Raw genomic sequence first — 21,501 nt, 5'->3', positions numbered from 1 at the left:
CTGGCATTCGGCCTCACCGAGATCCGTGGCGGAATTCTCTGACATCCCTAGTGCTTGCCTGCAATACAGGCTGCACATATTTCCATGCATGCAGTAATTACACAGAGTTGCACTTCATCATGGTTTCAAGAGTCTCTTGGCACAAATTGTGGATTCTGCAAGATTGTGCAGGAGAATAAAGGAATAATGTATGTATCCTTCAGAATATGAACTGAATAAGCAGAATCAGCAGTCTTGGTGGAAAAAATAAAAGTGGGATTTGATAAACTCACAGGAAGTCATTTAATTAATTCACTGTGCCTAGAGTTTTGAACAGTTTGCAGGAGATCTGGTTTAAAATCTCCTTTACGCATACAGAGCTTCCTGGTGTCCTTCAGGCAGTGATCAGTTGGCCTAATAAAGGTTGTGAGTTTTGCAAGGATAAAATGAAAGGGGAAACTCTGTTGCCACTTTGAGTTTCACAGAGGAAAAACAAAACACAAGTGTAGCAAGTCATGTCATCCAGTAGCAGGCACTGGGTTGCCTTTTTGGAAGAGTTCCATGCTCCTAAGAAGAAAGGGTGTGCTTACCAAGAGCTTCAAGCAGCTGTAGCAATTGATCCTTGCCTAAGGTTCCTGGCCACACCAAATGGATGTGCACAGTTTTCTTCCTCGTCCAACACTTTGGGGGCTGTCATATACTACTTTTTATAGTAGGGCTGTGAATGTGATGTCATATTTTGGCTCCATCTCCCAACTATTCATTAGCCAACTGGAAAACATCCTGTGTTCTCTGGACTAAAGAGCAAACAGACAAACCTGTTCTGGGTTGACATTTTTAAGGACAGCATGAGGCAACTGGACATAAGAGGGACAATGGGAGGGAAAATTCCATGGCATGCTATTGGTTGTGGGCAATTTGTGAAATAGCCAGCTTTGTCTTGCCTCATTTACAAAACTGCAGCAGGATCACAAGCCTTAGCAATGTGCAAAAAACACCTAAGACATTCACAGTACAGTTTTTGCTTCCCTCAAAATCCTTTTTTCTGAGGGGGAATATCCTAATTTACTTCAACTTTCATTCCAGGCAAAATCTGGGTGACACTTCTAGAAGTCCTAGACTTATTTCAAGGCTAACTGATACACAGAGGAGGGGGGAATCTTTGTGTATATGTGAGAATCCATATATGTATTTATTTATCAATCAGGGTGTGTATATGAATGTGTGTGTGTGTGTGTTCTGTGGGAGAAACTGAGAAGGCATCTATGTGTGAATGGGTGTGTGTGGGGGGGTATAAGAGCACATGTGAGGTGGCCCCACCCACTTTTTGCTTTGGCCCCACCCACTGCTGGTATACAGTGCCTGGAAGGTGAGCTTTGAGGAATTGTGGGCCTCAGGGTGAAGGTGGTTCTCCCACCCCTGCCCTAGAGAAATGGCAGTTGATCTCCCTCAGTATTTTGGTTGTTTCCCATCTTCCATCACCATTTGCTATGCTGGCTAGGGCTGATGGGAACTGAAATCCCCAACAACCTTTGGAAGGCTGCAAGATGCCCACCTTTGCCTTAGTGAAACTCCCTTGGCTTCCATCAAGATCCTCAGATGTTTCACTTGAAGAGGCACCAAGACATTTGGCTGCCTGAAGAGTAGGGATGTACAAAAGTCACTTACCTGTTCACGGATTATGCTGATGCTTGGGGGAGGCGCTCCGTCCCTTCCCCTGAAATTCTGGCCGGGGGGGGAGGTGCTCCGTCCCTCCCCCCTCCTAATCCTGGCCGGCTGGCTCTGCTCCACAGTAATGCTGGAATTTTATGAATCCACCCTCAGGATTCTGTAGCAGACTGGCTTTTCCCCTGTCAGGTGGATTCCACACAATTGCTGACTGTTTTTCTAACCTTTGGGAATTTTACACAAATTTCATTCGTAGAAATACACACATGCACCTGAAAAGGACAAAAAAGCACATTTCTCCCATAGGCTAAAGCTTGAAAATGTGCATTTTGTGGGGATTTGCACATCTTTGCATGCGCAAATTTGCACAAATTCAGAAACTATAAAAAAATCCAATTCCATCGATGGAATTGATGAATGCCTACTATCCACCACTAGGGATGTACGAAAGTCACTTACCTTTCCGCGGATTATGTTGATGGTGTGGGGGGAGGCATTCCGTCCCTCCCCCAGAATCCTCAACGGGGGGGGGAGGCGATCCGTTCTTCCCCCCCCGGAATCCTCCATGGCCGGCTGTGCTCCACGGCAGCTCCGCAGAGCAGCCGGCCAGGCCCAGCCCAGTCCAGAGCCGCCTGCAGCCGGATTTCCAGCCGCGGAGGGCTCTGGGTAAAAAAACAAACCACGTACGCAAATGGCCATTTGCCATTTGAGTTCCTTATTTTTGCTGTCTTAATCTACATAAATATTTATGTAGACTATGACAGCGAAAATAAAGGGGAACACAAATGGCGTAGCGGATGCTATTTGCGTCCCTTTTTGATTCACCATTTTCGCCTATGTAAATCTTTGCGTTCCCCTTTATTTTCACCGTCATAATCTACTTAAATATTTACATAGATTCAGACAGCCAAAAATAAGGAATGCAAATGGCGGCGACCATAGCCGCCGCCATTTGCGTACACAGTTGTTGTTTTTTTAACCCAGCCATGATAGGCTACGTAAATCTTTACGCAGTCTATCACGTCGTTGGTTTTTGTTTTTTTTTTAACCCAGCCAAGATAGGTTACGTAAATCTTTACGTAGTCTATCATGTCGTTTTTTGTTTTTTTGTTTTTTACAAGACAAATGGTGGCAGCGGCAGCTGGTCGGAAGACCAGCCGCCGCAGCCGCCGCCGCAGCCGCCACCGCCCGGAAGATCGGCCCCAGGTGAGTCTCATCCCAGGGGGGATCCGCGGGGGGGCAGGGGGGCAGGCTGTTCCGCCACAGATTTTGGGGGGCCGAATGCACTGGCATTCGGCCTCACTGAGATCTGTGGTGGAATTCTCTGACATCCCTATCCACCACCTGCTATCCACTGTGGTGTCCACCTCACTCTGCCTAAGGGTCCGGCCAGCCCTGTCATCAACTTAACATCTGAATTCAGAAGCACCCAAGAAAGGCCCCTGAAAATTCCCTAGAAGGTCCCTGGAAAAGGCTTGAAAAGCCAGGCAGATATATGAATTAAGTCACTCAATACTTATGTTGATATCTAGGGATGGCGGAGAATTTCTTCACGAATCTCTGGGAGACCGAATGCCAACACATTCGGCCCCCCGAAATTGGTGATGAAATTCTCCGCCCCCCGCCCCCTCCCGGGATGGGACTTACCTCCTTCGAATGTTTCTCTCGGCGGCGGGTCCCAGCGGCGTTTCGGCGGGGGCGGGGGCCTCCCTCCCACAGCGAAGCAAGCTGCGGGACCAGGTAAGGGACTTTCATCCATCCTTATTGATATCAGAGACCAAAAATTAAATGGTTCAACAAGAGAACCCTAAACGTTTTTTAAAAATGACTTGTGTAACCGAAAAGTATTGTCATCTGTGTTTGCACAACTCAAAGCTTGTGCAAGGGGAATTTACCAGCAATTAATACTAACATATTAGCTTCTGTCTACTGTTTATACACACATGCACACACACACACACACACAAAGGCTGTGTTACTTAATTTATTATTCTATCTATTCTTAAGGTGCCATCTCCTATCGGCAGTTGGCTATCGTTACAGCTATTTTTGTTTTTGACATCGCTGCTCTGAGTATAGAAGTACAGCTGATCCATTCCCTCAGATTCTTTAACCATGATGTTCCCATTCTTCCTACTGATCTTTTTCCTCCCTTTATTTCTCTAGTAAAAGGATGACCTTATATGTTATTCCTAGCAATAAGGCAGGTTTTATTTTTATTTTTAAAATAATGTCACATATGCATAAGCCCTTGTGGCAATTTGTATTTCACTACTGTTTTAATTGTGTGTGTTGTCCTATTTGTAATTTTTATTACTGTTAATGTTACAGCCCGCTGAAGAAGGCCAAAACATAAGAAAAAGACCAAAATGCATTTGGCTTTCTACACTGGGCAGATTAAGATGGATTTGGGAAATGTCCAAATTGAGATGGGGCCCCTCCAAAGTGGACTGAATCTAATCTAGCTTCCGGTCACAGTGAATGGGTTTACCAGAGCTCTCCAAACCCAGTGTTTTTGAGGAAGGATGTTGCCTTGAGGCAGACCAGTTAGTGGATTTTCCATATTGTTTTCCAATTTGCACAAATAGAGATTGGCACACATTGCAGGTGTAATTTGCATAATTTGTGCAAATTGCTGCAAAATTGTGCAAATTATGCAAATTGCACCAAAATTTCTGCTAACTATGCAAATTGCAGGGGCAGTTTGTGCAAATCTGTATTTGCACAATTTTTTAAAATTTGCAAAAAGTTCCCAGATTTCAAGAAACCCTGAAGCTCAGCCCGCAAATGTGAGCCTAGCAGGGCTTTCTGCAGAACTCTGTAAAGCCAAAAAAGAAACGGATTTCCCAGGGACAGTTTGCTGACCTAGGCTCTCGCTGACTCACCACATGCTAAGTTGGGCAAGAGTGGGGGCACCCGGTCCCTCAGTGAGCCACCTATCACCAAGAGGGAAAGAAGGGACAACCCCCTTGCTACAGCAGCAGTGGTGTGGGACAGGGTGGTCATTTTGCATAAGTCTCTTACACTTACATAAAATGACCAGCCTGTCCCTCACTGCTGCTGCTGCAGCAAGGATTGGGGAAGGAGGAGAGCAGCTGCCTTCTTTCCCCCTCGCCCCCATTTCAGGGAGGCAAGGGACAGGCTGGTCATTTTATGAAAGTTTGAGAGAATTACAGAAAATGACCAGCTTGTCCCCTGCCAATGCTGCTGTAGCAGGTGGGGGCAGAGGGAAGAAGGAAGCACCTATCCTGTTCCCCCACCCCACCCCGCCCTGCTACAGTGATGGCAGTGGCAAAGGACAGGGTTGTTGTTTTACATAAGCCTCTTACACTTATGTAAAACAACCAGCCTGTCCCTTGCCACTGTTGCTGCTGTAGCAGGAGTGGGGGGAGAAGAAGGGTGTACCTATCCTAACCTCTCCTTTCCACCCCCCACCTCACTATAGCGGCGACAGCAGTGGGGACACCCCTGCAGCCACCCACACGTTGATGCAAGCCCCCATCTTCATAGAAACATAGAATCATAGAATAGTAGGGTTGGAAGGGGCCTACAAGACCATCAAGTCCAACCCCCTGCTTAGTGCAGGAATCCAAGTCAAAGCATCCCTGACAGGTGGCTGTCCAGCCTCATCTTGAGTGCCCCCAGCGTGGGAGAGCCCACCACCTCCCTACGTCATTGGTTCCATTTAGGGATGTCAGAGAATTCTGCCACGGATCTCGGTGAGGCTAAATGCCAGTGTGTTTGCCCCCCCGAACTCCATGGTGGAACGGCCTGCCCCCCCCCATGGATCCCCCCCGGGACGAGAGTTACCTGGGGCGGATGTTCCGGATGGCGGCAGCTCCAGCGGCGGCTTCAGCGGCGGCTGGTCTTCTGACTGGCTGCCACCGCCGCAGCCATTTGCAGTCTGTTCCCCCCCCCCCGGCATGATAGGCTAGACTTACGTAGCCTATCACGTCTGGGTTAAAAAAAAATGCATATGCAAATGGCAGCAGCTATGGTCACCGCCATTTGTGTTCCTTATTTTTGGCAGTCTTAGTCTACGTAAATATTTACGTAGAGTAAGACGGTGAAAATAAAGGGGAACACAAATAGCGTCTGCTACGCTATTTGCATTGCCCTTTCTTGTCTTTGTCTTAGTCTACGTAAATATTTATGTAGACTAAGACGGCCAAAAATAAGGAGCGTAAATGGCGGCGGCTGTAGCCACCGCCATTTGCGTACTTAAAAAAAAAAAAAACAGATGTGATAGGCTACTTAAGTCTTTACGTAGCCTATCATGGCTGAATTCAGGGACACAAATGGTGGCGGCTACGGCCGCCACCATTTGCGTCCCTGCTAGCCAGTGGCCAGATGTTCGGCTGCTGGGGGAGCCGGCCGGCAGCTCCGCAGAATCCCTGCGGAGTAGAGCCAGCCGGCCAGGATTCCGGCTATTTGCGTTGCCCGTATTTTCGCTGTAGTTTACATAAATATTTACGTAGACTACCCGTGCCAAAATAAGGAATGCAAATGGCGGCTCCCATGGGCGCCGCCATTTGCGTATGCGCTTTTTTTTTTTCAAAGTCAGCCGTGATAGGCTACGTAAACATTTACGTAGCCTATCACGGCTGACTGCAGGCCAGGGACGCAAACGGCGGTGGCTACGTCCACCGCCATTTGCGTCCTGGCAGGAGCAGAACTTTCGTGGCTGGAGAGGCGGGGCGCTCCCCCCCGGCCAGAATTTTGGTGGGGAGGGATGGGGCACCTCCCCCCCACCCAGAATTTTGGCGGGGTGGGATGGGGCGCCTCCCCCCAGCCCAGAATTTTGCGGGGAGGGACGGAGCGCCCTCCCCCACCGCGAAGCAAGCTTTGGGATCAGGTAAGTGACTTTCGTCCATCCCTAGCCCAGAACATAGTACTCCAGATGAGGCCTAACCAGTGCTGAGTAGAGGGGAACTAGTACTTCCAGGGATTGGAAGCGATGCTTCTATTAATGCAGCCCAAAAGAGCATTTGCCTTTTTTGCAGCCACGTCACATTGTTGGCTCATCTTCAGCTCAAGATCTGCAACATTTCCAAGATCCTTCTCACTTGTAGTACTGTTGAGCCAAATATCCCCCATCATGTAGCTGTGCACTTGGTTTCTATTGCCTACATGCAGCACTTGGCATTTACCCCTATTAAGTTTCATTCAGTTGTTTTCTGCCCAGTGCTCCAGCCTATCAACATCACTTTGAATTGTGTTTCTGTATTCCAGGGTATTAACTATTGCGCCCAGTTTTGTGTCATCTGCAAATTTGGTCAGCATTCCCTGCATCTCCTCATCCAAGTTTTTAATAAATATCTTGCATAAAAATGGCAATTCACATCGAGGAGCAGGGGCTGCGGGAAGTTCCCGGACTACTCACCAAGTCCTCCAGTGATTGTGCAGCCCAGCTCATGGGGGTGGGCTGCAGCAGAGATCCTATGAGTTGCAGGAAGTGGTGGGCACAAGTGACATCCCACATCCCTAGTGGGGGGTTCAGCATCCCTGGTATAGGAGTAAGTGCTGCCTCAAGAGGTAGCGGTATGTATTGCACCCCAATGCTTTTCTTCACAATAAAAGCCTTTGACTTAAATAAAACTCTGTACAAAGCAGAATTTTTCAAAGAGGGTTTTTTTTTAATGGATTTAACTCTAGGAGAAGCTTATAAATCAATTGATCACTGTGGGAGCCAAAAAGTCCAGAATGATAACCCTTCAACTGAGTCATTATTAGATGAGGCAGGGTATTTAGATGAGGAAGATAAGGTATGGTGATGACATGAGGAGCCAACTGGTTATGGAGCTTGGGTGGAAACGCTGCAGGCTGCACCACACTCAGCCTTAGTCAGGACTACAGGAATTCCTGCAAAGTTATTGATACCCGCTGCAATCATGACGCAGACAGCCTCAGTAGCACAGGCCTTGACAGCAAATTCTAGACCTGCAGGAATAACCGAGATGGCGGTCAGCATCGAGCTTGCAATGGATACCTCTCTGCCCAATAGGGTTCCCAGTACAATTCTCCTCAAGTGAAACTGGAGACTCTGGATGGTGCAAAACATCCAAGGAATTTTGGGGGAGGCCCAAAGAGTCAACAACTCTAACAATATTCCCCAGTGGTTGTTCTCTGCACAACTCTGATTGGAATGGGGTGAAAGCAGGGGAGGGCAACATGCAGCCCTGTGTGAAGGATTAAGCACCTACATTGTATTGCTACAGTCACCAGGGGTCCAATTAAGTTATGCAATATGCACACCTAGGGATGGCAGATAATTCCCCCCTGGACTCAAATGAGGCTGGAATGGATTCCAAAGAATCTGACCTCCGGATTCCACAGCAGAATGGCACCACTCACCTCCGTGTCTGGAAGTTTTCATGTGGAGCGGCTTTCCTGCTCCCTGTACAAGGCAATATGCTAATGGCAGCTGCCATTAGCATATTGCTGATCAAAATACAGATGCAAATGGCATATTGTGCTCCACTTGCGGCTGTAAATCACTGATTTTGACCTAAATTGCAGCCACAAAAGCTGGGAAACCCACCAAAGGATTGGCAGTCAGGGGAGAGGCATGAGGCCGGGGGAAGAGGGTCCCTGCTGGGCCAGATTAGGACTTCCAGGGATGTACATTTAGACCCTGGACCTGAGGTTCTGCACCCCTGCTTTATGTATACCACTTTGCCTTCATGGAAGGAAGGTCAGGGTAGAAACACGGTGCTGGAAACATCAAATTAGTACCTGTTGTATTCATTGAGATATCAATGCACTTGTTCTGAGATCCCACACAGGCAACAGTCTCTCCATTACATGTAGGTGAAAACAATCCAGCACATCCAGGACAATGGAACCCATTGGGTTTGGTGTCTGGTGGTGGCAGCACTGCAAATTTAAGTAGAAGGTCAGCAGGTCTTCACTGGTGCCAGGGCCCATCATTAGTCAGCCTCAGTGTCTCTGATCAATGTTAAGTTTCAATCTGGGAACAAATGGGGAGAGGATAAGGGGGAAAGAGCCTTCCAAGGAAGGACAGGATACACACACACAGAGGGGGGTGGGATGGATAGATAGATAATAGATGATAGATGATAGATGATAGATGATAGATAGATAGATAGATAGATAGATAGATAGATAGATAGATAGATGCACACACACTAAAAATGAAGTGGCAATAGATGAAGATGCCCTTGAGGAAGTATAGATTACATTTACCTAACCACCAAGGAGCTACAGAGAATCTGCACACTTCAGGGTTTAGAGGGAAGAATACCCAAACCAGAGGGTTCTGTTGGATTGAGCGCCAACATCTCTTAAAGGACTGAAGACCCAGTGGGGTGCCCCACTGGGCAGTATAATTCCTCTCCCTTGCTTAATTCTCAGGTTAGTAAAATGTGGCTTGACTAGGGATGGGTGAGAAATTCACTTTGTTTGCATTTTAATACGAACTGACCTTATTTGCACTTCCCAAATGGAGACACAAACTGGTTCCCAACCATCCCTCAGTATTTGCAGTTCTTTCCACTGTGCAAAGCAGTGGTCCAGTCAAAAAAGGTGTACAAAAAAGCATACATCTGAGTAGATAGACACATTTCTCCTATTCCATTCCAATATGCATTTCTGCCCTTAGAAGCCAAGAAGATGTTGGAAGGTCATCAGATTCAGGGTGTTAGCAGGCAGGTTTCTAGGCCATCTCAACACACATACCAGGAACTGCGGCTGTTGAACATTCATCCCCGGTGCAGCACAGTGTGTTTGATCTGAGCAGGACTCCTTTCCCAACATTTGCCTCAGCTATGCCAGCTTTGCAGGTGCTGGATTTGCCACACTCCTTGCCGATGAACGTCATTGTTACAGAAACTTCATGGATGAGAAAGGGGGGGGAGTATTTTTTATTAAAACTGGAGGTCAACAGAAGTCTCTGGGATTGAAGTTTCTTAGGCTTCTAAACTAACAATTATTAGTTAACAAAAGGACACATTCCCATGTGGATCCGTACCACTGTTTACTAAATAAGGCAGTATATATAAACATTAATAATAATTTTTTTAAAAAAATCAAATAAGAAGCCACGGTGGCTTAGTGGTTAAGACGCTGAACTACAGACTGGAAGGTCGGCAGGACAGCAGTTCGAGACCCGAGTGCCGCGTGACCGAGTGAGCTCCCGTCTTCAGTCCCAGCTCCTGCCAACCTAGCAGTTAGAAAGCAAGAACTTGTAAGTAGATAAATAGGTACTGCTTCGGCGGGAAAGGTAACAGCGATCTGTGCACCTGGGTGTTCAGTCATGCCGGCCACATGGCCATGGAAGCGTCTTCGGACAGCGCCGGCTCTTCGGCTTAGAAATGGAGATGAGCACCACACCCTAGAGTCGGGGATGACTGGTTGGGGACACCTTTACCTTTTTTACACTATCAATTGCAGGAACACACTGAGCTCAGAGCCACGTGTACTCTGTCTTAAATAAATAAATAAATATCCTATCCAAGAAAAGTAGGACTCTGTGGCCTGTATGCATCATGCAAATCCAGAGAATTAATGCAGATTTGCTTATTTGCAAAATTTATTGTGTACTGCCCCTGACCTCCACAAAGTAGATCCAGGTTTCTGCAATTTAATTGCCAAAACATTTAAGGCCATGATTTCAACCATAAAGACTGGGGGAGGGGGAGGGAGTTGTAAACTGTAAATGAATGTTGAGATTCCTAAGCGGCTGAATGCTGAACAGTACAAATAGACCTAACCAAGACATCAAATTGAGAATTCCCTTGGTAACTGCTCCCAGACTGAGGGTATTTGAAAGTCACAAGCTTGGCACAAAGATGGTGATCCCAACATCTGGCCACCCAAACTTATACTTCATCTAAACATCCAAGATGCATTCAGCTTTTCAGGGTTAAATGTGGGACTTGAACTCAGGCCTACTCCATCCAAATGGCAACACTCTCACATCTAATCTAGGGTGGCTGGGCCACACTCTTCTTGTGTGTAATACAGTAGCACTCAAGGCCACATACGTTGTGAAAACTCCCTCAGATGGATCATGCATGTGTCTTCATCAGCATCACAAGTCTCCATATAGCCTGTACAGGTGCTGCCAAGACTATTGCAATTCTCACATTCAAGACAGGTCCCTGGAGAAGGAAGACACAGAACAGTTGTTAGAAGTTTCCTAATGGAATTACATCCTTGGGTTCAAATAGTGATTAGTTTTGTCGATATTATGCAATCTGTGTGTTTTCATCACAGACCTGTGGGTAGGGATGTATGGATTGTGTAAAATCCATTTCACCTGTGTTTCATGGATTGTCAGGCACCATTCATTCTGCTGGAATTGTATTTTTTTGTTTCCTTTTTTTTTGTTTCTAAATTTGCACAAATGCACATTTGCACAATTTTGCACTTACAAAAATGTGCAAAATTCTCCAAACTGCACATGTCCACACTTTAGCCTTTGGGGGAAATGCACATTCGTGGCTGGTTTTTTTAAAAATTATTATTTTGAGTATTTTTCTATGACAAAATGTGAGCAAAATTTGGGAAAATTGGAAAAATGATCCACAAGTCCATGGAATCCTCCCAACAGAGGAAAAGCCAGTCTACTGTGAAATCTGTGGGTCAGATTCATGAAAATCCTAGGGATATACGAAAATTCCTCCATGGATCTCAGGGAGGCCAAATGCCATCGCATTCGGCCCCCCGAAATCGGTGGCAGAATGGCCTGCCCCCCCCGCCCGCCCCGGGACAAGACTTACCTGGGGCGGATCTTTCTGGTGGCGGCGGCAGTGGCTGGTCTTCCGACCAGCTGCCACCGCCACCATTTCCAGTTTTTTTTTTTTAAAGAAGATGTGATAGGCTATGTAAAGATTTACGTAGCCTATCACGGCTAGGTTTAAAAAAAAAACACGTGATAGGCTATGTAAATCTTTACATAGCCTATCATGTCTGACTTCTTTTTTAAAAAAACAAAAACGCGCATACGCAAATGGCAGCGGCCATGGCCGCCGCCATTTGCGTTCCTTATTTTAGCACGTCTTAGTCTACGTAAACATTTACGTAGACTAAGATGGCAAAAATAAGGGGAACACAAATAGCGTAGCGTCCGCTACGTTATTTGTGTTCCCCTTATTTTTGCCATCTTAGTCTACGTAAATGTTTACGTAGACTAAGACGTGCCAAAATAAGGAACGCAAATGGCGGCGGCCATGGCCGCCGCCATTTGCGTACGCGCAGGTTTGTTTGTTTTTTAAGTCAGCCGTGATAGGCTACGTAAACATTTACGTAGTCTATCACAGCTGACTGCAGGGACGCAAACGGCAGCGGCTACGGCCGCCGCCATTTGCGTCCCTGCTAGCCAGTGGCCAGATGTCTGGCTGCTGGCGGAGCCGGCTGGCGGCTCCGCAGAATTCCTGCGGAGCACAGCCGGCCGGCCAGGATTCTGGGGGGGGGGGGGAGGAACAGAGTGCTTCCCCCCCAGTGAGGATTCTGGGGGGAGGGACGGAATGCCTCCCCCCCAACCATAAACAGAATCCGCAAAAGGTAAGTGACTTTCGTACATCCCTAGAAAATCCTAACTCATTTGGTTCTGTTATGGATTTCTCTCTCCAACATCCTTACCTGTGGGGGTGGGTCTTTTATCTTTTATCTGTGATAAAAGGCACATCCTCACCACCAAAGAACATACACCCTAAATGTAGATTTGTGGGTGTTAGTGGTGGTGAAGAGAACCAAGGAAAGCAGAGGTCGCAAACCAGCAGAGAGAGACAGAAGGCATTGGTAGAAACAAGGGAGATAAGGATGGATTGTGTGAGCAAATGTCATGAGCCTGGAGTCCAGCAGTGACCCAGATGCAGATTCAGAGGATGAGCAACCTGTGGTGTTGATGGAGGAAGCACCAGGCCCAAACACCACCACTGAGTCAGAGCCTCTTGAGCCCAAGATACCAGAGACCCTTGGGACCAAGATTCTGCAGTATGTTCAGCCTGAGACCCCTGAACCTAGATAGGAGGCTCTGGTCCCTGAGCCAGTCCATTAATTAATTTTATTTATTCATTCATTTAAACTATTTTTAGACCCGTCTTCATCCAAAGATCACAGTGCAGTTTCAGCACGGGGGCAGCCAACTCACCTCCACAGGCCTCACACTCCATACAGCCAGTGCATCAGTGTAGGCAGAGTCCTAGGCAGGAGCTTGTAGAGGTTTGATGGAGTGCTCAGCCCTAGGTTAGAGACCTGCTCCTTTAAGGGCTTCCTCTATCAAGAAGGGATTGCAGTCTGAGAGGGGGATCTGGACTTCAAGGCATCAGTCTGGTCCCAGGTTGCTCACTAAGAGCTTTCTTTGGTACTGTGCTTATTGCCTCCTTCCCCCAGTTCTGCGGGTGCTACAGCCTCCCACACTGTTTCCAAGTCAGAAAGGGATGCTGTAAAATCAGGCAATTCAGGCCCAGCATGAGAAGCCATGAACCTGAGAACTCCGTTCCACCAGGTCTCCCAATGCCTTGCCAGGGGGTGAGACTCAGGATGCTGGTACAGCCCAGCTTCCACAGCTGGGAGACCTGACCTTGATGGAGGCCCCTGCTTTTTGACCAGGGGAGCCTTCTATGGGAATAGGGCAGCAGAAGGAGATCTTTAATTTCTGTTAACTGCCCAGAGAGCTTCGGCTATTGGGTAGTCTAAAAATGAAATCAATCAATCAATCAATCAATCAATCAATCTCTGCAGAAGAGTGTGTTCCAGGGGTGTCTCCTTTACAGTTAAAGTGGGCAGAGCAGAGGCATCCTGTGAGATGTAGCAATCACCTAAGAGGCAGGTTTCCCTGCCAGGACTGAATGTTCGATATTGATCTTTAGTGTCATCCCTCTGTTTAAACCAGAGTTACCTCCCCCATGGTGCCAAACTACTATTCTGGTAGTGGCAGATCTGTTTACCAAATAGCTTAAGTTGTGCCTTGTTCTGGTCTGCCCGCTGCCAAGGAAACAGCCCGGCTTTTGATCACCACCTCTTCAGGTTGCATGGTTGCATCGTCTCTGATAGACGGCCCCAGTTCACAGCTCAGTTTTGGTGAGAACTGCTCCAACCTCTGCAGGTAGAGCTCAGAATTTCATTAGCTCACGATCCTCAGACCGAAGGTCAAACAGAAAGAACCAACACCACACCTGAGCAGTATCTCCATTGCTATATGAATTATCAGCCGGATAATTGGCTGTTGCTGCTTCCTCTGGCTGAATTCATATACAACATTGAATTCATATACAACATTGCTTGCCACCTAATGGACTCCATATTTCACCAATGACGCTTGCGATCCCCGCTCCTTCCCTTCCACCCTAGCTCCTTCCACCATGCCAGCTAGGGATGTCAGAGAAATCCACTGCGGATTCAAATGAGGCTGGATTCTTTGGAATCCGTCCTCAGGAATCCACAGCAGATCGGGACCACTTACCTCTGCTCCAGGAGGACTGGAGGCGGAACGGCACTTGGCTGCTTCTTGCCAGCCAGAGCTGTTCGCCTCCTCCGTGTCCCTGCCGATTGCCAAAAAAATGGCGATCGGCAGGATGTGCCCATAGACTTATATGCAAAATAGAGCCGTGAATCTTGTGTATAAGCCTATGGACACATAGACTTAGACGCAAGATTCATGACTCTATTTGTGTCTAGGTCTATGGGCACATCCTCCCGATTGCCTTTAAAAAAAAATGGCAATTGGCAGGGACAGGGAGGAGGCAAACGGCTCTGGCTGGCAAGAGGGAAGGTAAGTGGCCCTGAAGCCAGTTTCCACCACCACCTGGAATCCGAGGGAAGCTGCTCTGGAGGATTCCAGGGGGGAGGAATGGATTGCCTCCCCTCCCATGGATTCCCCACCAGAACAGACAGTGGGGAAACTGTACAGCCCTAGTGCCAGCCATGGGAGACTTCATCAAGAAACTAGGGATGGTTCAGGCACCCGCTTCCATCCAGGAAATCTGGTGGAACTCCCCTGCCCCTGCCCCTGCCCCTGCCCCCATCCCCAAACCCCGCTCACCAAGCCCCTGCCCATGCTCATCCCCTGCCCACACTCAGCTAGTGGCCTGCACTCACCCCAGCATCCTCAGCGAGCTCTGCAGTTGTCATTTTTTGAACAATAAAATGGCGATCACAAAAATGTGCATGTTTGCTAGGGATGGGGGAGAATTTCTCCCCGAAACTTTGGGGGGCCAAGTGCCAACGCATTCGGCCCCCCGAAATTGGTGGGGAAATTCTCCGCCGGCCCCCCCCCCCAGGATGGGACATACCGTAGCCTAATGTCCCTCTTGGCAGCGGGTCCGGCAGCGGTTCGTGGGGGGCGGGGGCGGCTGCCGGTCTCCTGACTGGCTGCTGCCTCCGCCATTGCAAAAAAAAAAAAGTAAAGTAAAAAAAAAAAACACCCCCGTGATAGGCTACGTAATGATTAACGTAGCCTATCACAGCTAGATTTCCAAAGTCAGCCATGATAGTCTACGTAAATCTTTATGTAGACTAGACGTGTCAAAATGAGGAACGCAAATGGCGGCACCCATGGGCCACCGCCATTTGCGTACGCGCTTTTTTTTTTTTCAAAGTCACCCGTGATAGGCTACATGACGATTTACATAGCCTATCACAGCTGACTTTGGAAATCTAGCCGTGATAGGCTACGTTAATCGTTACGTAGCCTATCACAGGTGTGTGTGTGTGTTTTACTTTTTTTTTCGCGGCCGGGTAGACGGGGCACTTCTACCCGGCCTGAATTTCGCCAGCGAGGGATGGGGCGCCTCCCCCCGGCCTGAATTTCGGCCGGGCGAGGTGGGGCACCTCCCCGCCCTCGCCTGAACTTCGGGGGGAGAACTGAAGCGCCTCCCCCCCACCGCGAAGCAAGCTTCGAAAACAGGTAAGGGACTTTCGTCCATCCCTAATATTTGCCCATGTGCGAAAATGTGCATTCTTGCAAATGCACATATTACATGTGCGAGAATGAGCATTTTGTGAATGCGCATTTTTGCATATATGCAAAAAAGTACATTTTCCAAAGGTGAGCATTTTGTGCAAATGCTCATCTAAAAATGTGCATTTTCACTGCTGAGCTCAACGAGGCTGCCAGGGTAAATGCAGGTTGCTCGCCGAGTGTGGGAGGGGCTTGAGCATTTTCTGGGGACCAGCAAGCGTGGGCAAGGGCTGTGTGGGAGCCCGGAAAACCTGGACGGGTGTGGGTTCGCACCCTATCAGGATTTGCAGGTTATGCAGCAGCTCTTGCAGGGACCACTAGATTGGCTTATAAGGATAGTGCTCACCTGCATCGTCAGGAAGGGGCAGAATTAAAAGAGGAGAGTTGGATTTGGCTGTCTACACAATATCTCCCCTCCAGAGCACCTAGCCACAAGCAAGATGCCGCAAGGGGCCCTTCCAAATCGAAGCCCAGACCAACCCAGTTTCTTTTCATTTGTGCTTGCCCCCCACTGTTCAGGTTCACACACTGAACAGCACCCATCCCCTCTGTCACTAGTGGTTTCTGGAGACCCCAGTAGGGTTACAGATCTAGGTATGTATGGAAGTCACTTACCTTTTCGATGAGGTGATTCGCGGTGGGGGGGACGCGCTCCGCACCTCCCCCCGAAATCCTTCTCCGGCCGGCTCCGCTCCACAGACATTCCGCAGAGCTGCCAGCCGGGGCCGCCCGCAGCCAGAAATCTGGCTGCTGGGTAGCCTTCCTTCTGGAAGAAAAAACAACAACCCACATACGCAAATGGTGGCGGCTATGGCGGCCGCCATTTGCGTTCCCTTTTTTTCGCAGTTTTAGCCTACATAAATATTTACATAGGCTAAAACTGAGAAAAACAGGGAATGCAAATGGCGGCGACCGTAGCCGCCGCCATTTGCATACGCGGGTTTGGTTTTTTTTCTTGGCTTGCCATGATAGGCTATGTAAATACTTACATGTAAATACTAGGGATGGCGGAGAATTTCTCCCTGAAACTTTGGGGGGCCGAGCGCCAACGTGTTCGGCCCCCCAAACAAGTTTCGGGGAGAAATTCTCCACACACCCCCTGCCCCCCGCACCCCTCCTGGGACGGGACTTACCTTTGCCGAATGTCCCTCCCAGCGGCGGGTCCGGCCGGCGGTTCGTCGGGTTTTCGTCAGGGGCGGGGGCGGCAGCCGATCTTTCGACTGGCTGCCGCTGCTGCCATTCCAATAAAAGAAAAAAAAAGCGCCCCCGTGATAGGCTACATGATGATTAACGTAGCCTATCATGGCTAGATTTGCAAAGTCAGCCGTGATAGGCTACGTAAATCATCACGTAGCCTATCACGGATGACTTAAAAAAAAAAAAAGCGCGTACGCAAATGGTGGCCCCCATAGGGAGCCGCCATTCCCGTTCCTTATTTGGTCGCTGTAGTCTACGTAAAGATTTACGTAGACTACAGTGACCAAATAAGGAACGCAAATGGCGGCTCCCTATGGGGGCCACCATTTGCGTACGCGCTTTTTTTTTTTTTAAGTCACCCGTGATAGGCTACGTGGCGATTTACGTAGCCTATCACGGCTGACTTTGCAGATCTAGCCGTGATAGGCTACGTTAATCGTCATGTAGCCTATCACGGGGGCGTTTTTGTTTTTTTTTAACTGTTTAGTTCGCAGCCGGGCGAGGCGAGGCGCCTCCTCCCCGGCCTGAATTTCGGCCGGGCGAGGCGGGAAGCCTCCCCCCTGGCCTGAATTTCGGCCGGGCGAGGCGGGAAGCCTCCCCCCCCGGCCTGAACTTCGCGGGGGGAGCAACGAAGCACCTCCCCCCCACCGCGAAAAGCTTCGAGGACAGGTAAGTGACTTTCGTCCACCCCTAGTAAATACTTACATAGCCTATCACGGCAATGACCAGGACAACAATGGAGGCCGTGGCAGCCGGTCGAAAGACCAGCCGCCGCCGCCGCCGCCGCCGCTGGACCCACCGCCGGACCTGCTGCCATCCGGAACATCTGCCCCAGGTAAGCCTCGTCCTGGGGGGAATCCGTGGGGGGGCGGGGGGCAGGCCGTTCCGCCACGGATTTTGGGGGGCTGAATGCCAGTGCATTTGGCCTTACTGAAATCTGGTGGAATTCTCCGCCATCCCTATACAGATCACTCTCTAGCAGCAGTCATGAATGATGGGGAGGAGGAGTTTTAAGTAGACCAGATTTTGGGTACTTGCCTCCACCCTGGACTCTTGCAATAGTTGGTGAACTGGAAAGGCTATGGGCCGGAAGAGCATTCCTGGGAACAAGCAGCAAATCTGCATGCACCCCAGCTGGTCCATCGCTTCTACAGGCTGTATCCTACTAAACCCAGCTTGAAGGACTTCCAGGGAGGCAGAGGCTGTTGTGGGGAGGGGAATGATGTGAGGGCTTGCCCAATTTTGGGGGGAGCTATAGCCTTACATTGTGAATTGTTATCTGTGGATCTTTACTGGGGCTGTAACAGCATAAACCTATTTTCTAGAATTGCTGCAATATAAGGTTTTATGGTGAATTGGGGCTCGCCTCTGGGAAGTCAGGTTGGGCTAGGGATGTATGGATTGTATAAAACCCATTCCATCTGTGTTTCGCAGATTGTGAGGTACCTTTCGTTCCAGTCTGCCCATCAATGGAATTGGAATTTGTTTAGTTTCTGAATTTGCACAAAGGTGAACCTGTGACAATTTGCCCTTGCAAAAATGCGCAAAATCCCCCCAAATGTGTATTTTCACATTTTAGCCTAGGGGAAAATGCACATTTTGGCTGGGTTTTTTTAAAATGTGTATTCTTCGATGATGAAATTTTCGCAAAATCGGAAAAGTTAGAAAACTGGTCTGCAAGTCGATAGAATCCACCAAATGGGGTAAAGCTGGTCCGCTGCAGAATCTACCAGCCAGATACATCAAAATCCAAACTCATTTGGTTCCATTGCAGATTTCTCTGACATGCCTAATTGCAAAACAAGGCAGGGCAGCAAAATGTGGTCTTAGACTTTGTGAAAGAACAGAACTGTCTGCCATTTTTCTACTTAGTTGGGTTTGGGGATATTAAGAGGTTAAAATATTTTGTATATGTGCTGGTCAGGTTCAGCCAAGGGGTCAGAAGAAGAGGAGATGATGAGGTTTGCAGGAGGTATAGGGATGGATGAAAGTCCCTTACCTGGTCCCGCAGCTTGCTTTGTGGTGGGGGAGAGGTGCTCTGTTCCTCCCCCCAAAATTCTTGGTGGGAGGGAGGCATCCTGTCCCTCTGGCCGAAATTCTGGCTGGGGGGGAGGTGCCCCATCCCTCCGGCCGCGAATCCTCTGCTCCTGCTGGGTCGCAAATGGCGGTGGCCGTAGCCGCCACCATTTGCGTCCCTGTAGTCAGCCGTGATAGGCTAGGTAAATGTTTATATAGCCTACCACGGCTATCTTTGGGAAGAAAAAAAAAAGCGTGTACGCAAATGGCGGTGGCTACATAGCCTATCATGGCAAAATACAGGGATGCAAATGGCGGTGGCTACAGTGGCCACCATTTGCGTCCCTGTGCAGGCTGCCCAGCAGCCGGATGTCCGGCTTCAGGTGGCCCCGGCCGGCAGATCTGCAGACTCGCCAAGGAGTGGAACCAGCTGGGGAGAATTTCGGGGGGAGGGACGGAGCGCCTCCCCCCCACCACAAGTGTCACGCTTCGAAAAGGTGAGTGACTTTCATACATCCCTAGAAATCAGGCAGAAAAGGGCAAAGGAAGATGGTGAGGGGAAATAAAAGAGAATTTTAAGGTTGGTTTGGTGGAAGCAGTGGGAGGGGGGCAGTTTGACAATGGAAGCAATTTCCTAGGATAGTGGTGGGAGTTCCCTCATTGCAGGTCTATCAGAAATGCTAGATAGCCATCTGCTGCAGATTGGGATGTATGAGAATTTTGTTCCAGTTCTCAAATCGCTCCAAAATGCCCCTTTCATAATCCCAAATGGGAACGTGAGCAAATTCTTGAACCCAGCTTCACGTTCATAAAATGTGAACTTGAACATTGCGTAACTTTGCCAAATTGACAACTTTCCCCAAAGATGCTAGTTTCTCAAAACACAGACATTTTTCAGAATGGCCAACTTCTTTAAAATGCACAACCTTTTCAGGATGTGCACCTTTTAAATCACCCATGCTTTAGTCTATGGGGGGAAATTGTGCAATTTTGGAGAGCTGTGCACATTTAGGAATTTTTGTGCAAGATTCACGTTCCATGCCTGTTGGTTTTGCATTTTCTCATTCATGCAAAATGAACAGCGATCACAACATGAGAGCAAATTGAGGAGAGACAAGCAGATGGCTGATGGTTAGAGAATCTTGGCAAGCTGGCACATTGCTTATTTGCCCACCCCAACTTGCAAATGATCTAGGTCTGGGATTCCTGGATTGAGTGTGGAGGCCTCAAACTAGTCCTATAAGGGGCCCCTCCAACTCCCTGATTGCATTATCACAGGAGCTACTTCACTTGATCCTGAAGAACCCAGAATCTGGGGCTGCTCCCCCAATTGCTGATGGCATCCCCTCACCTGTAGCTAGGAGAGCAGCAAGGAGACTGCAGGCCAGGAGAGACCACATGGCGAACAAGAAAAGATGCACAAGGCTGGGGTTGCAGGTTGGACTCTGGCCAGAGGTGCCTAAAAGAGACATCAGAAATCCATTGGTGTTATTCCTTCAACATGAGCATGTGCTTGCTTACAGTACAGTCTCCACATGTTTCCATGCAGGCAGGCATCACGTAGAGTTGCACTACATCATGGTTCCTAGAGTCTCTTGGCACAAAGTGTGAATTCTACAAGATTGGGCAAGAGACTAAAGAAATAATGTACATATCCTGCAAAATATGAACTGAATATGAACAGAATATAAACTGAATAAGCAGAAGCAGCAGTCTTCATTGGGAAAAAAGAAAGTGGGATTTGATAAGCTTACAGGAAGTTATTTAATGCCAACATTTTCAAATGTTAGAGCAACTGTAGCATTGGGCCTAGAGTTTCAACCTGTTTGCAGGAGACCTGGTTTAAAATCTCCTGTCAGCATACAGAGCTTCCTGGTGTCCTTCAGGCACCTGGTGTCCTTCAGGCCTAACCTGCATAATAAAAGGTTGTGAGTTTTGCAAGCATAAAATGAAGGGGGAAACACTGTTTGCCATTCTGAGTTTCACAGAGCAAGAACAAAACACAAATGTAGCAAGTCATGTCATCCAGTAGCAGAAGCTGGGTTTCCTTTTTTGGAAGAGTTCCAGGCTCCTGAGAAGAAAAGGTGTGCTTACCAAGAACTTCAAGCAGCCTGCAGCAATCGAACTTTGCCAAAGGTTACCAGGCACAGTGAATGGATCTGCACAGCTTTCTCCTGTTTGGGGGCCTCCGTGTCCTACTTTATATAGCAGGGCTGTGAATGTGATGTCATATTTTTGCTTCTTCTTCCAGCTAACCATAAGCCAACTGGGAGACGTCCTGTTATCTGGACTAAGGAACAAACAGACAAATGCTTTCTAGGTGGAAATTTTCAAGGAGAGCATGTGGCAGTGGGTCAGGACAAGGACAATGGGATCCTTCAGAACCCTGAAGTATTGTTTTGGAAAAAATGACTTGTGTAACTGATGTGTTGCGTCATTTATATTTGCATAAAACAAAGCAAACAACAAGGGGAATTCGCCAGCAATTAATACTGATGTATTGGCTGCTAACCTTAACCTAGTAGGTGTTGACTGTGCCGAATCGTGCAAAGAGGCAATCACTGATTTGGAACAATGCAGCAAATGCACGACTTCCCCAATGGCGGTCCACAAAGGTGGGAAATGTTGAAACTACATCTTCCCATTTCACTGCATGGGATGTCCAAAACTAGGTGGTCTGCATGGACTGATAGTGTACCACCAGCTGCACATCA

The 21,501-nt window shown here is 48.4% G+C and overlaps 1 protein-coding gene across 4 annotated transcripts; it reads right to left on the bottom strand.

The window, feature by feature from the left end:
• Positions 1 to 4,997: 4,997 nt before the first annotated feature.
• Positions 4,998 to 20,963, bottom strand: LOC146337754 (phospholipase A2 inhibitor gamma subunit B-like). 4 transcript variants are annotated; one of them, XM_084815251.1, is made up of 8 exons: positions 20,882 to 20,963; positions 20,139 to 20,246; positions 16,708 to 16,807; positions 16,190 to 16,340; positions 10,653 to 10,769; positions 9,346 to 9,498; positions 8,383 to 8,523; positions 4,998 to 7,587 (listed from the first exon to the last, which is right to left on the bottom strand). In XM_084815251.1, the coding sequence occupies exons 4-8, from the start codon at positions 16,275 to 16,277 to the stop codon at positions 7,442 to 7,444; spliced, it is 645 nt and encodes a 214-aa protein (XP_084671377.1). In that variant the 5' UTR covers positions 16,278 to 16,340; positions 16,708 to 16,807; positions 20,139 to 20,246; positions 20,882 to 20,963; the 3' UTR covers positions 4,998 to 7,441. The 4 variants fall into 4 exon arrangements, with proteins under 4 accessions (XP_084671377.1, XP_084671379.1, XP_084671375.1 ...); XM_084815253.1 differs by lacking the exons at positions 16,190 to 16,340; positions 16,708 to 16,807; XM_084815249.1 differs by lacking the exons at positions 20,139 to 20,246; positions 20,882 to 20,963 and having other exon boundaries at positions 16,708 to 16,912.
• Between the last annotated feature and the right edge of the window lie 538 nt (positions 20,964 to 21,501).

Source organism: Heloderma suspectum, chromosome 10 (genome assembly GCF_057233095.1).
Source record: "Heloderma suspectum isolate Gila_16-S chromosome 10, 16-S_ref, whole genome shotgun sequence".
In the NCBI taxonomy this organism is placed as follows: Eukaryota; Metazoa; Chordata; class Lepidosauria; order Squamata; family Helodermatidae; genus Heloderma; species Heloderma suspectum.
The sequence above is the reverse complement of the archived record's forward strand: the minus strand, read 5'-3'. Positions and strand labels throughout refer to the sequence as shown.